The sequence below is a fragment of the Pteronotus mesoamericanus genome, unplaced genomic scaffold, assembly GCF_021234165.1.
Source record: "Pteronotus mesoamericanus isolate MK-2021 breed Mesoamerican mustached bat unplaced genomic scaffold, CSHL_Meso_final scaffold_54, whole genome shotgun sequence".
In the NCBI taxonomy this organism is placed as follows: domain Eukaryota; kingdom Metazoa; phylum Chordata; class Mammalia; order Chiroptera; family Mormoopidae; genus Pteronotus; species Pteronotus mesoamericanus.
The window spans coordinates 36,880,697-36,896,142 of NW_026555321.1; the positions used below are offsets into that span (position 1 = coordinate 36,880,697).

At 37.2% G+C, this 15,446-nt stretch overlaps 1 protein-coding gene across 13 annotated transcripts in view; it reads right to left on the bottom strand.

The window, feature by feature from the left end:
• The window catches only part of PBRM1 (polybromo 1), a 135,850-nt gene that overhangs the window by 46,232 nt on the left and 74,172 nt on the right, over positions 1 to 15,446 (bottom strand). For all 13 annotated transcript variants that reach the window (XM_054595639.1, XM_054595637.1, XM_054595638.1 and 10 more), the window contains 3 exons: positions 15,133 to 15,238; positions 10,595 to 11,237; positions 6,357 to 6,568 (listed from right to left, as the gene is read on the bottom strand). In XM_054595639.1, the coding sequence (XP_054451614.1) occupies positions 6,357 to 6,568; positions 10,595 to 11,237; positions 15,133 to 15,238 (961 nt within the window). The remainder of the gene's footprint in view (positions 1 to 6,356; positions 6,569 to 10,594; positions 11,238 to 15,132; positions 15,239 to 15,446) is intronic.

Below are 15,446 nucleotides of genomic sequence, written 5' to 3' on the forward strand. Positions count from 1 at the left end.
TTCCATTATTTTAGAGATGTTTTGGGAAGAAAGGGGCATTTGTGTACCATATGCCACGTTTAAGTGAAAGTCAGTTCTCTATATATTTTTTTTTAAAGATTTTATTTATTTATTTTGAGAGACAGAGGAAGGGAGGGAGAAAGAGAGGGAGAGAAACATCAATCAGTTGCCCCTCACACATCCCCAACTAGGGACCTGGCCTGCAACCCAGGCATGTGCCCTGACAGGGAATGGAACCAGGGACCTTTCAGTTTGCAGGCCAATGATCAATCCACTGAGACACACCAGCCAAGCCATCTATTTGTTTTATCTTTGCTTACTTACCCTTGTATGAATAGTTAGTTCTGAAATTTACTAGAAGAACAGGGTGTGTGAGATCTTTCAGTTTTTCTCAATTCCACTGATTGAGAAACCTTCTCTATGGCTAAAGACAGAGAGGACAAACTGACATACACAACCACTATCCTATTTTCTGTTTTGCTGTCCTTTGATATTTATAAAGTAACCTGACATAGGACAACCTGAAGTTGACCATAGTTATCTTATGGTTAGAAATAAGTAGTTACAATAATCCTCAAAGTAGCCTTCCTCCACAGCTTTTCCTTCTCAGTCCTTCCAGTGCTGACTTCACATTCTGTGGCAAAGTACCACTTCTTATCTACTTCTAGTCACATTGTTAAGACATACAGTCCCTGAGTTAGTGCAAAAAAAGTTATTAACAGGGATGCTTGGCAGCCTCAGAAAGCAGCTCTATTACAGCATGGCTCCCTTTCCTCTAGTCATAAAACACGTACAGTGCTGGGAAAGGAGTAAAAATCTCCTATGGTCTTTATTTTTTATGTGGCTCTACTTTTCTACCTTAGGTCTTCTTCATAGATTAAATCACTGAGAATAGTTCCTGGTAGCTAAGAATCATTCAAGGACAGTGACCAATAGTGTTTTAAAATGTTAGTACTACCTTTTCTCTACAATGTACCACCATATCAGATAGTACCATTGTTAATCCCCCAAGAAGGGCAGGTACTATAAGTTCTTGCTCCTCTGCTCATTACACCCAAGGCCTTACATCAGTGATTCCCAGACTTCAGTGTGCATCAGAACCATCTACAGGACTTGTTAAAAGTTAGGTTGCTGGGTCCTGCCCTCAGTTTCTGAATTGGTAGATCTGGAGTGGGACCAGAGAAGCTGCGTTTCTAACAGGTTCTCAGATGATGCTGATACTGCATGCCAAGAGGCCACGTTTTGTGAACTGCCTTAGAATAATTCGAGGAATAGCTGTTATTACTGCATTGCCAGTATTTTTACTAAATTTAACTGTGTTAAATTTTATGTTAACTAAATTTAAACAAATTTCTATATAAAGTTTTGTCAGCAGAAACAACACAGGCAGTCCCAAATGTCATACCTTTTATGGCAATGGCATTTTGTTTTTTCTTTCATTAATTTCCACTTTTATCTTTATTATTTTCTCTATTTCAGGTTTGATTTGCTCTTAATTTTCTAACTTCTTGAGGTGGAAACACAGATTTTAGATCTTTATTCTTTCTAATACACATGTTTAAACCTATAAACTTTCTTCTAAGAACTGCTTTAGCTATATCTCATAAATTTTAGTATGTTTTCATTTTCATTCACTTCAAGATTTTAAAATTGTCCTTGTGATGTCTTCTTTGATCCATGGGTTATTTAGAAGTATACTGCTTAATTTCCAAATATATGGGGATTTTCCAGATTTTTTCTGTTGCCGATTTCTAATCCAATCCAACAGTGCCCAGAGAACAAACCTGGTATAATTTCAATCCTTTTCAATTTTTTGAAACTTATGTTATGACCTTGCGTATGATCCATCCTAAATACCAGTCCATGTTACTTGACAAGAATGTGTACAATGCAGTCATTGGGTGTAGTGTTTTACATGTCAGTCAGGTCAAGCTGGTTGATAGTCCTTGTTTTAGTCAACTCAGTTTGCTATAAAAAATCTACCATGTACTGAGTGATTTAAACAAAAAAACATTCATTTCTTATAGATCCGGAGTCTGGGAAATCCAAGATCAAGGTGCCAGCAGACTTGGTAAGTGTTAAGAACCTACTTTCTGGTTCACAGACAGCTGTCTTCTTATTCTTCATCCCCTTATACTGGCACTAAGCCCATCATGGTGACTCTTTCCCCATGACAACATCCAAACCTAATTATCTCTTAAAGGTTACACCTCCAAATACCATAATATTGGAGATTAGGCTATACCATGAATCTGGGGAATTGGGGGACACAAACATTCAGTCTATAGTAATGCTATTTAATCTTCTGTATTTTTTTGCTGATTTTTTAGCTAGCTGGTATTATCAACTGCTGAGAAAGGAGTACTGAGACTATAATTGTTGAACTATTTCTCTCTTCAACTCTGTCAGCTTTTGCTTCATGTATTTTGGGGATCCACTGGTGTGTATATACACATAAATATTGTATGCTCCCAAATGTCTTGACCCTTTTAACATTATGAAATGTCCCTCTTCATCTCTAGTAATATCTCTTCTCTTGAAGTCTATTTGTGTATCAATATAGTCACTCCAATTCACTATAGTTACTATTTTCATGGTATATTTTTCCCCTCCTTTTCCTTTCAACCTTTTAGTGTCTTTGAAAGGAAGGGAAGGGGCAAGTCAAGGAACATATAGCAAGGACTCATGGACAAAACAAAAGTGGGGAAGGATTGAGGGAGGGAGAGGGAGGAGGGGGTAGGGGAAAGTGGTGGGAGGAAGGCAGAGACAAATGTATTTGGAAAAATAAATTAATTAATTAAAAAAAACAAAACAAAACTGATTCTCACCCTCGCTGCTGTGGCTCAGTGTATTGAGTGCCAGCTTGTGAACCGAAAGGTGGCTGGTTCAATTCCCAGAGAGGGCACAAGCGTGTGGGTTGTGGGCCAAGTCCCCAGTTGGGGTATTAGAGAGGTCTCTCTCGCACATTGATGTTTCTCTCCCTCTTTCTCCCATCCTCCCCCTCTTTCTAATAAATAAATAAATAAATAAAATCTTTTAAAAACGTTTCTCTTATGAGCAATATATAGTTGGATTTTTTAAAATTTGGTCTGACAGTCTATGCATTTTGACTGGCATTTTTAGCCTATTCACAATATGTAAGGTAATTACTGATATGATTGAATTCATGCCTGCCATTTTGCTATTAGTTTTAATATATCTTTTGTCTTTTTGATCTTCTTTTCTTCCTTTACTGCCTTCATTTGTGTTAAGCAAACATTTCTGGAGCATCATTTTATTTCCTGTGTTAACTTTCCTTGCTTATACTTTTTAGTGACATTACAATATGCATCTTTAACTTATTACCATCTACTTCAGGTTAATACTGACAGTTAAATACTGAAACTTGGCTCCAATATAGCTCCATTTCTTTTTGCTGTTACTGTCACATCATTAAGTCCTCAGCATTGTTGATAGCAACTTTAAACAAAATGACGTATAAGAATTTTTCACTATTGTTAGGAAACACCCCGCCTGGTTTCAGGGACTGTAGCCTCACCGACAGTCAAGAGGGCTCCAAGGCTGGAGCTAATCAAGGAGGCCTTGGGAAAACAGGCCACTGAGGAGACGAAACCTGTCCCCCTGGCAGGGGCACAGCCCCTGTCTCCTTCACATCACCCTGCTTGGCCCTGTGATGGTCGGTTGTTGATGATGGGTAAGTTCTCTCAAGAGAAGGGAAACCTAAGCTAGACATTGGCCGGTATGGGCAGTGAGACAAGGACTTGGGGTACACAGAGAAAGGGCAAAAAGGCCCGCACCCCTTGGCTCGGCTTGGACAGGGCTGGAGTCCTCATTCTTTCTGAAAGAAGTCTTCTTATCTCTCGGTGGCTCTGCACCGCCCGCCTGGCTCCGGCTTGACACGTTCCCAAAGGCAGGTACAGCCCTAAACTGGATCAGGCTCTCAGGGACAAACAGGCCTAGAATTAAGTTCCTCTAAGTATGCTTTGTTCTTCCCTCAAAAGTGATGATAATCGGCTCATACTGGGAAGGAGATTTACATTATTCATAGACCCTGACCTGAGGCAGGTCTCTTGTGTTCCTCCAATTGTTATCTATGTTCTCTGTTTTCTGTAAACATAACCTTTTGACATTGATTTATGAGCTTTGCTATATACCCCTGTGCATATGGTTCTCAAAAAAGCCTTTGGACACGGGTGTTTGGGGCCTTCCTTACTAAGAGGGAAGAGCCACCATGTCCCCTCTCCTGGCAAACAGAGAAGTGTTTGTGATGACTTGTGCTTATTCCCCCCATCCGTGACAACCCTGGGATGGGCTCTGTGGGATTCAGAGCCCCGCTCCTTCCTCAGCTGGCTCTGGAAAGTAACCCTCAAATCCAAGAGCGCCCCCGCCACCATTCCCTGCAACACGTCGCCCCCCTGTGGCACACTATAAGGCTAATTGATAGATACAAGAATTAAGTTCCTACTTCTTATCAACATTATAATGAAATGACATTGAACAAAATTGTTATTTGAGGCCCTGCTGTAATGTCATAAAGATAACTATAGTATTATAATTATTCCTTTATATAATATCTTTATAAGAAAATAAGTGGAAAAATGCACACACAGCCTTTTATATTTATTTACCCACATGTTTAGCATTTCCAATACTCTTTAGTATTTCTTATGGATTCATGTTACCATCTGGTAGCATTTTCTTTTAGCCCAAAGCTATTCCTTTATTATTTCTTATAGGGAAGATCTGCCAGCAGTGAATTCTCTCAGTTTTTGTTTATCTGGAAACGTGTTATTTCAGTTTCATTTCTGAAGAACAGTTTTGCTGGATATAAAATTCTTACATCAGTTTTTTTCCCTTTCAGCACTCTATCATTTTATTGTTTTCTGGCCTCTACTACTGTTTGTGAGCCATTACTACATTATTATTGTTTTCTTAGACATGAGTTTTTTTGCTGTTTTCAAGATTTTCTTTTTCAGCAATTTGACTATAATATATCTAGATGTGGTTCTCTTTGTGTTTTCTTACTTGGTGTTTTTGGAGCTGAAGGTTAATGCTTTTCATCAAATTTGAGATGTTTTCAGCCATTATGTGTTCAAATGCTTATCGCCCCCTCTCTTTCTTTTCTCTCCTTTGAGACTCCCATTGTAAATATACTAAGCCACATGACAAGAAGGGCTGCCCTTAAGTCTGCATAGCTAAGGGTCAACAAATGATTTAGATGACGACTGTACTCAAGTACTTCAAACCTATAAGAAATCACTGTCTGATGACTGATTTTATGTGGCTTGGGGAATGCATTCAAAGTTATAAGCCACTTTCAAGTATCCCTTGAATTTTGCGTTTCATCTAGTTCTCGTATCTCCCTTGCACATATATAGTTTTCCAGTCACTTAAGACTTTATGGAGAGCTTATCTCACCCTTTCTACAGCTAAGTTTCAGGATACTCTTCAACCTCACTCTCACCTCAGGCTAGTAAAGCTGCAGGTTTATTCCATTCATTTCTGCATCAATCACTTTTCACTGGCAAAGACAGAGACCTTCCTCATCCTCCCCATCACCATCCTAAATGAATACATTTCCTCTGTCGGCAAAGCTGCTGGTTTTTGTAACTAGCCCTATGCTGGTAAAATTATTATTCTCACCAACCAGGTTCCTTTCTCTTCTCTTTTGCATATTCCACTGCTTAAGAAAATTTGCTTCAAATCAACCGTCCTTTTTTTTTTTTTTGGCTTAAGGGAAAGAGAACCCTAAGAGCAGATTTGATGCTAAAGACTAGTATAACTCTTAGAATATAAACTTTATTAGAAATGACCAAATTTCTAATTAAAGTTCCCACTGTCAAAATATTTTTAACTTCTGACAAGTGACTCAAAAGTATTATTTTTAGGCTGATGCAATTTAAAATTTAAAAAAATTTCCTTCTAGTTATCAGGTTCAGCCAAAATATCATCTACTTGTCTGTATAACAGATAAGTGGAGTCTGTATAAGGAGAGCCATTCTGCTGAACAATAGGGCAGAACTTTGATGCACTCACAGCTGAGAATGGTTTCTAGCCCCAGCTGGGCTCCTTATGTTCTTATCTACCAATAGTATTAATCTCCCACACTTGTGAATTAATTGACTCTGCCCCTGAAATATTAGGATAACTCCTGTGTTATATGTAACTTTCAATATTTTCCAGTCTGATGACCAAACTGATAATGACAAAAAACATTTACATCTTACCATGTCTATTTCAAAAGCATCAACACGAGTCCTTATTTATACAAACAAGATTCTTCTCCACAGTTAATTATAAGACAAGCTAGAAAAGAGTATATTTCTTCATATTTAGTAAAATGAAAAGAAACCAACCTCTTTTTTCTTCTTCTCGTTTTAGTTTATCTTCTTCTATTTCTTTTGGTAATTTTTCCTTTTTCTCTTTTTCCACATCATTATGTAAATGTTTTGTTGTGTAGCTGAGTGCCGGTGAAAGAAGGATCTCACCATTTTTGCAGAGTTCATCACGAATTTTAATAAAAAACTGCTGAAGTTCTACCGCATCTTCATATATTTCAGAATCTGTCCTATAACAACGTCAAGAGTATTTATTGACACACAAGCTGTTTCTTTTTTGAAAATTAAAAAAATCTATTTATATACTTATTCATTTATTTTTAGAGGGGAAGAAAGTGAGAAAGAGGAGGAGAGAAGCATTGCTGCAAGAGAGAAACATCAATTAGTTGCCTCTCATGCACGCCCCAACCAGGGACTGAACTTGCAGCCTAGGCACGTGCCATGACGGGGAACTGAACCTGTGACCTTTCACTTTGCAAGATGATGCCCAAGCACCTGAGTCACACTGGTCAGGGCACAAGATGCTTCTTTTAAACACCTCAATTACATTTTAAAAGCTATTGAATGCTTCTTTAATGTTAATTGATATAATGTTACTTCTGCACAGTTCTAAGAAGGGTATCTCTTTCAAATTCGTTAGAGCAGAATCTGAAGAGTCATTTTTCCTTGGTAAGCCTCATGCCCACCAATTTTGTTTTCATGAAGGTTTGCTTCTTCTATAGTTCATGTAAAAAGAAAGGCCTCATACAGTTTCCAGGGGAGAAACAGTTGATTTTGGCAAGAGAAGGGGGCTCCCAGAATCAAGGACTATACTAAGGCTCCATACCAATTGCAACACTTACCTGCATCTAATCTTTGGATTAATTTTGACTTTCTCTTAAGTGAGGGACCAACACATTATATAAAGGAGTGGTCCCCAACCTTTCTGGCACCAAGGAATGGGTTCATGGGAGATAATTTTTCCATGGGCTGGGAAGGCGGAGGTGGGGGCAGGGGTAGGTGGAGCTGAGGTGGTAATTCAAGTGAAGTTTCGCTCACTACCCACCCCCGACTCCCCGGTCTCACCCCTGGCTCCTAACAGGCCATGGACCTGTACAGTCCATAGCCCCAGGGTTGGAGACACCTGATATAAAGTATTAACAAAAGATTTAGGCAATGTCCCTTTTCTTCTTTTTGGACTTGTATATCATGGTTGTCTAGGCTGGTAGGACTTTGACTATTTGACCTAAACTGCCAAGTCATGAGGGATCCTATAATGGTTACAGGTTAGTATTCATTTTAGTTTCCCAGAAATAACCTCATAACTCTGGGGAACCATCTGAGGCAACATAGAGAGATACGGAAAAAAAATTATGTCATACAGAAAATTTAGCTTTTCTTTTTTTTTTTAAAAACGAGAGTACTAGGCAAAATAACTTCATAATTTGGACTGGTAGAAATTTTATTACTAATTCAATCAATCCACTGTGGTCTCAAGAAGGTTTAAATATAATTCGATTAACTAAGAATACCAGGGTCTGAAAAATTATTCACAAAGGTAACCACAGACAAAGTCTCAGCAGCTGTTACATAGACATTCTTGTCAGGGGGTGTAGCAAGTATAGCAAGCCCAGTCAGCAACCTGCTGACACCCACCACTAGAGCATCAGACTTTGATGAAGCCTCCAGAATGCTTCTCTTCATCATAAAAGGTGAACTGGCAAGAAAATCTAAAGTTACTGCCAATAACAACCCAAGTGGATATTTCTGGAAAGGTTTTACAAATCTTTGCAGGTTACAGAAATGCTAATACTTGTAGGTAAGCAATAAAAATAAAATGGGCCATGGGAAGAAACTTCTATAACACTATTGTGATGCCTGTTTTCTGAATAGAAATATCTTAAGACTGTTCACTAGAAATTAAAACTCATTTTATAATAGCTTATAGTTTTATGTATAAAATTAAAAGTATAAACACCTTTGGTGATCAAGGTTACAATGAAAAAAAAAGGAGGGCAGATTTATAATTCCATTATGTCATATGGTTCAGTAATGGACATTCCTTACAGAACCATTAAACATCTGACATACATCCTTTCTGTTTTGTTTAAACAAAGTAATATGAAGGATTTGTTCATTTAAGAGACGAGGTGTTCCCTGCGTGTGCAAGAACAAAAAAGATGGAAAAAGAAATAACTCTTACCCCCCTTAATTGGTGGCTAATCCTTACATATAAGTCAGACATCCAGTAGAAGAATATAATTAAGATTATTGGAGAAACTATTAGTGCTTCCCTTGTTCTTGTTGTCAGATGCTTCCCCTTACCTGCAAGGGAGTCAGGGCACTTAATCCAGGAATACTGTCAGCGCATTAGGAAAGTTGGGGACCAACTGATAGGAGTCAGCACTGTGCTATTACTGAATACTGCTGATAGAAAAATCACTGTCACCTGAGTGAACTTTTCTATGCCTTGCTGTTTAGATCTCTTCTATTTCAGGTGATGAAGCCTTAGGTGACGTTGGGTAGCAGTGGTGGGTAGGGTTAAGTTGTGAAGAAGCATGAGCACTATTAGAGATCAACGTGAAAATGTACTGTGATTCATGTACTTAGTATTTTTGGGACATCCACTGTCAATATAATAAATAAAGGCATGGTTATCATTTATTCCAACTGATGCATCTCTAGCTCAGCAGCATGGGTTATTCCTAGTTCTTGTGTAAGATATTCATTCAAAAAGAACGGCTTCCCTTACGTTTTGTCACAAAGCTATGAGCATGAGAGTGAAACTGATCATTATTTCCTATGAATAAATTTTAGACTCTCTCTTCAAAAGCAAACACCAGTTATGTCAACAATGGCAGAATGAAAAAGGCTCATTGCCAAGGGAAACAAATCCGTTGAATTCTTAAAATAATCATAATACCTATAAAAAATAAAGTTGTTAATTATCTAAGAGACAAATGTACTTTGGAAGATTCACAGAGCTAATACCAAGATGTAATGGGGATGGGGCAGGAAGTAAGTTCAGACTTAGAGTCTTTAAGTAAACCGAGAAGAACAGAAGTCAGAAGTCTAAGTTCCATGAAGCAGGGTTTGTCGGTTTCGTCCACTGGTGTATCTCATGCATCCAGATAATACTCATAATTGAGAGCCACACAATAAACATTTGTTGAATAAATGAAAATAATAAATGAAGGCAGATTTTGACTACAAGATGTCCACCACCCTTTTTATTTCTATTCCCACTGTTGAAGAATAAAGAGACCATTTCCTAAATGTGTCACTCTCCAGTCTGTCCCTTGAACACACTATATTCATTTCCAAACCCTATGCCTTTACTCATACCACCCGTTTTACATGAATCCCACCCATGCCTCCATTTTTCCTGATGCCTCAATCCTTTTTAGAACTCTAGTGCGGAGTGCCTTCCTTCACAATCTTTACTAAATATCAAGTTTCTATGTGTTATCTCATGCCTGAAATTATTTTTCCCTAAGCATAGGTCCTATCCCAATTGTCAGACTTCAAGCTTTTAGAGCACAGACCTCAAGCCTTATCATCCATGGCTGTGCTCCGTGACTGGTATCTTGGTGACTCAGTCCTAGCCCTCTACAGTGGGGAACAAAATGAGCCACCAAACTTACTAATTGTGGGACTCTTTATATTTCCCTAAGTGACTCCAAGAGCACAAATTGCTGAACTGAAATTGTTTTATCAGTCAAGTATACTATTCCTATGTGGCAAAGATATACAAAAATCTAAATTAAAAGGGAATTTAAACTTGATAAAAATTTAAACTTGATTGCTTCTTTTAGAGCATTTAATGTCTGCAAAAGGCACTTAAAATGAGAAATTTGAGATAAAAAAGTCATTTTAGGTACCTGAAATGGTGACCAAATTTAAATCAGTTTAATCTCAAAAGATCAATACCTTAGAACTATTTTATTTAAAGTATGCTTGAACTCAACCTTTAAAGGAAAATCATATTACTATTTCTAACTATAAACTTTATCCTTAAAAAAAAAGTGTTGTAAAAGGCTGTACTTTAAGTTATGCCTCTCAACAGATCTTCAATTTTGTCTTATTCCTTATTAGTCCTAATCTAGATGCTTTCTCTCTAGAAGTTCTCGCTAATTAGAATTCAAAATAGCATGCCATCAACTGTAATCATGTATGTACCTAAGCTGAAATAGTACACCAAAGCAGAATTCTTTTTTATGTTTCACATTAAATATCACAGTTTATAAAAAAAAAAAGAAATGGCTTTGAAAACATACCGATTCATCCTTCTTGCCCTTTCTAATACTTCAAACATATGCTCTTGAAATAAATCAAGCCGCCGATAGCGATTATTTTCAACATTCTTCCTAATTATGTCAAAAGTAAGAGGAGGTTTGTTTGGAAAGCTGGGATCCACAGCAGGAATTTCTGCTAAAGAATCACTGTAGCATCTTCCCTCATCATCCTGATGACTCATGACTGACACAAAAAGATTGTGGATAAGCTCTTGAATCAGCATGGTCACATTTGGAACATGAGAGTCCTCATCTCCCTCCAGGTCTCTCCGAGTTTCAAGCAGGACTTTGTGTAGGACAAGGGCATCTTTGTAGATCAAAGACTCAGGCTCATTGTATGTACAGGCATTGTTAAACATCATGACGAAGTCCTCAACCATGGAATCTATATCTTGGTATTTGTTGGCCATCATATGACTTCGAATTTTTTCCATGTCCATGGGCTTTTTAATGGTCAGATAGTAGTCAGGCAGCTCAGATCTGGAGGGAAGTCTCAGAAATATGGCACTGAGGCGGCGACCCCTCTTATCAGTATAGTTCTTTACAGCTTCATAGACTTCATTTAATTTCTGCTGCATTGGAGTCATGTATTTTGATTTTTTAGGAGAAATGCCACTCTTCCTACCTAAAAAAAAAAGAGAGATTTAATGTTAACTAGATAAAACGAAATAAGTGAACCTAAATTTATATATCCTATTGACAAAGAACTGGAAAAAATTTAAGCGGTTTTCAGTAACATATTTTTAATAAGTACTGTTATGTTGAGATAATTGTGAATAAAGTAGAATAAAACAAATGACTTGTTTATGTGACATTCTAATTCCATCACTTGTGGTATCCTTGAGAACTCAGAGTTTCATCATGAGTGAAAAAAGAGATACAAATTTTAAAACAGAGGACATTGAATGTCACATAAATGTCAATTGAGAGCATTGGTATGTGTTTTATCTTTAAATAGAAAACATACGCACACACAATTTCCTAGATCTGTCCACTGAAAAGCCTAGAAACAATGACCAACCCAGTAGCTGTATATCCCTAAATAGTTTTGACTATATAGTCTACAGTTTTGAAACACTGATTTCAAATACTAATGTCGGTAACTCCTTGGCAATAGCTGATTCCCAGTCTGCACAAGATGAGCCTAGAGTATCTTTTCTTTTTTCTTAAAGATTTTATTTTTATTTATTTTTAGAAAGAAGAGACGGGAGGGAGAAAGAAAGGGAGGGAAACATCAATGCACGAGAGAAACATCCATCAGTTGCCTCCTGCACACCTCCAGCTAAGGACTTGCCTGCAACCCAGGCATGTGCCCTGACTGGGAATCCAAGAGATGACCTTTTGGTTCTCAGGCCAGGATTCAATCCACTGAGTCACACCAGCCAGGGCAAGCCTAGAATACCTTAAAACACTAGACAATTAAAAAAAAAAAAAATCTATCAATGACCTCTTACTATGATCATGTCAAAAGAATACAACAGCCAGCCTGGGACAACATGAGCATCAATAAGGACATTAACTACAATGGGTTAAAATTCAGCAATATGTTTAAATCTAGTAGTTCTTAATGATACAAATAAATGAACAAACAACTGGGTAAATGTTGGAGGATGCTAGTAAGACAATGCCGCATTCTGAAAACTGGTAAATACAGGGGAACAAACTCTAGCTTTTATCCTTTCAAAAAAAAACAAAAACAAAAACCAAGACAAATAAACCAAAAAACATACTGCCAGGTAATCAAATACTGGATGAGGCAAAGTTTCTCTATATAAGTATTCCAGCTAGTACCTAAGCAGGAAATATTAACATGAAAACATCACTATTTTTACATCTCTTTAGTGAATCAATAGCTGCGTATCTGTTGCTATTAACATAACGGAGAGAAACAACCAGATATTATGGGCCACCTGATGGAAGATCAGGTTATCACCTCTGAAGTTGGGTTGTATGCCAAAGGTAGGGGACACGGATCAAATCTAAATCTGATTAAGTCTCTGGCTCCAAGTATAGAAAATAAAAAGGCCAGAAGAACATGTATAAAATAGAGCAAAGGGATGCAATTAGCAAAACCCAGACTGTGGTAAACTACAGTACAAACCTACATTCTTCAAGAAATTTGCAAAGGAAAAAAATAAAGAGAGAGATGGAGGGGAATTTACAGGAAAAGAAGTATCATGCAAATGCAATGTGTGAACCTTCCTGGATTCTACCTCAACCAGACATTACCCTATGATGTGATGCAACGTAAGTGTAGAAAACCTATTATATAAAGCCTTCTTGCCAAGCCGAAGTAGAATCTAGCCAAGCCTTTAGAATTAACTTCAATTTATAAGAACTAAGGTGGATAAAGGTAGAAGTTAACTAAAATCATAAGGAAGCTAAATGACTAATCCAGAATTTGGAACTGTACAAGGAAGTGACTTGGTTCCTAAAGAGTCAATGGCATTAGGATAAAAAAAAAAAAGGAGGGGAATTGATCTAGAATATGAGTTTATGTGTATAACAATCAAATGTAATACGTAGAACTTAGATTTTGACCTGAAGAAACCAAATGTAAAAATAACATTTGTAAGACAACCAGTAAAACCTGTCAGTTATTAGATGAGACCCAGAAACTAAGAAACTGCTAATTTTGTTAGGTGTGGTAATGACTTAATGGTTATTTAAGAAAATTCAGTTAACCCTGAACACCATGAGTCTGAACTGCAGGGGTCCTCTTTACACAAACTTTTTTTCAATAAACATATAGTCGTCCCTCCTGTATCCCTAGCTTTTGAATTTGCAGATTCAACCAACCCCAGATTAAAAACAGTATTTTTGATCCTGCAGTGGGAATCTGCATATGAGGACTCATTTAAATTAATACGGAGATTTTAGGCATGTGCTCCAAGCTCCAAGCTGTTCAAGGGTTAACTGTATCTGTGTATTTTATAGATGCAAACTGAACTATGCAGAAATAGAATGACAATTGGATATTCTTTAAAATAATTTAGAATTTAAAAAAGAAAAATATGGAATATAGGAAATAAGTATGACACAATCTTAATAATGCCAAGCAACAGGTATAGGATTCACGGGTTCATTGTACCACTTTATATTTATATATGTTTGAAATTTTTCATAATATAAAATAGAGAAATGAAAAGGAAGTTAACATCACACATTAAAATCTCCTTTTCCCACACTCACCCTGGCCAGTGTGGCTCAGCTGGTTGAGTGTTGACCCACAAACCTAAACGTTGTGGGTTCAATTCCCAAGGCGGGGCACATGCCTAGGTTGTGGGTTTGGTCCTGATTGGAGCGCATACCATAATCAATGTCTCGCTCTCTCTCACACTGATGTTTCTCTCTCTCCTTTTCCCTCTCTCTAAAATCAGTAAGCATGTCCTTGGGTGAGGATAAAAATAAACATTTCTAATCTTTAGGTTTCTAACTCAACTTATGAAATTAGTTCTAGTTTTAAAATTTTTTTTGTTTATTGCTTTTAGAGAGAGAAAGGGGGAGTGAGGAAGGGGGAGAGGAAGGAAGGAAGGGGGAAGGGAGACAGAGACAGAGAGAAAGAAACATCCATTTCTTGTTCCACTTATTTATATTCTTGGTTGCTGCTTTTATGTGCCCTGACCAGTGACTGAAACCACAACCGTGGCATGTAAGAAAGACATTCTACCAACCAAGCTCCTCGGCCAGGGTCAGTTCTAGTTTTAAAAGGCACTGTGTCCCTAAAAAGTAGAAAAAATGTTTTCATTTCTGCAAACCTTCCATATGCTTTTACAATTCTATGAAGAGAGAAATACCTTAACTAGAAAAAATCATCACTTAGCAATCACACCCAAAGCTATTGTAAAATTCAGTTTACAGTCATTTCATATAAAAAGTAGAATCTGTTTTCCCCTTTTCAGTAAATATGGCTCTAAAAAATATTTGACAATACCACTATGATTTGCTGGTATTTACTTCATTTACTGTATGTTTTAATAAGGCACAAACCTCTTGTTTAGTTCAATGGGAGTAATTATTTTTGCTGTCTTCTTTTCCCTCACATTTTTTAATAAAACCACCATCTACACACGACACTCAAGACAGCTGAGTTAACTTACAGTACAGTGGCCAGACATCTCTACCCTCTCAAATTCTGTCTTGGCGAAACTGCTGGGATTTATTTTTAATTCTAGTAATCGGTAAACAAATATACAAAAACCAAAAGCTGCCACTACATCTTCCAAGCATCATATGTAGGAAAAAAAAAAATCTATTCTGCCTATTCCTATTTAATATCATTTACAAAATGTCCACATTAAAGAAGGTAAACAAAACCGTTAACATTATATTCTAGTCCCACATGCTCTTCCACAGTTTAACTATTTAAAATATGGAAGAGAATGCTTGAGAGGAGGGAAGAAACTCAATGATCGAGTGCAAGTTCAAAAATATTTACCAATTAATTAAATATTATTTCAGTAAATCAGTAATCTATCCCTATAGACTAAGTGGAACAACAAACTGTGAGGCTGCCTTACTCAGCTTGAGTTTGGGAGAAGCCATGTCATCATCATCAGGCAGTGGGCCCAGCTCTTTCCTCTTATCCTTGAGTAACTTCTCCAGGATGTGCGCGTCATTGTACACCTATAGTCCATAAATATATTTAAAATTATTTTCTAAAATACTTCCTATTTAAACATAATACATAGACACAATTTTAAAAAACACAGGTTAGAATAGTTTGGAACTAAAGAAGTAAGGTTTGAGTTCATTACCATCCAACAAAATCACATCTTTGTGAGGTGGGGATAGGCCTCAACTGGTTTGTTGTTTAAGCTTTCCAAGTGATTTT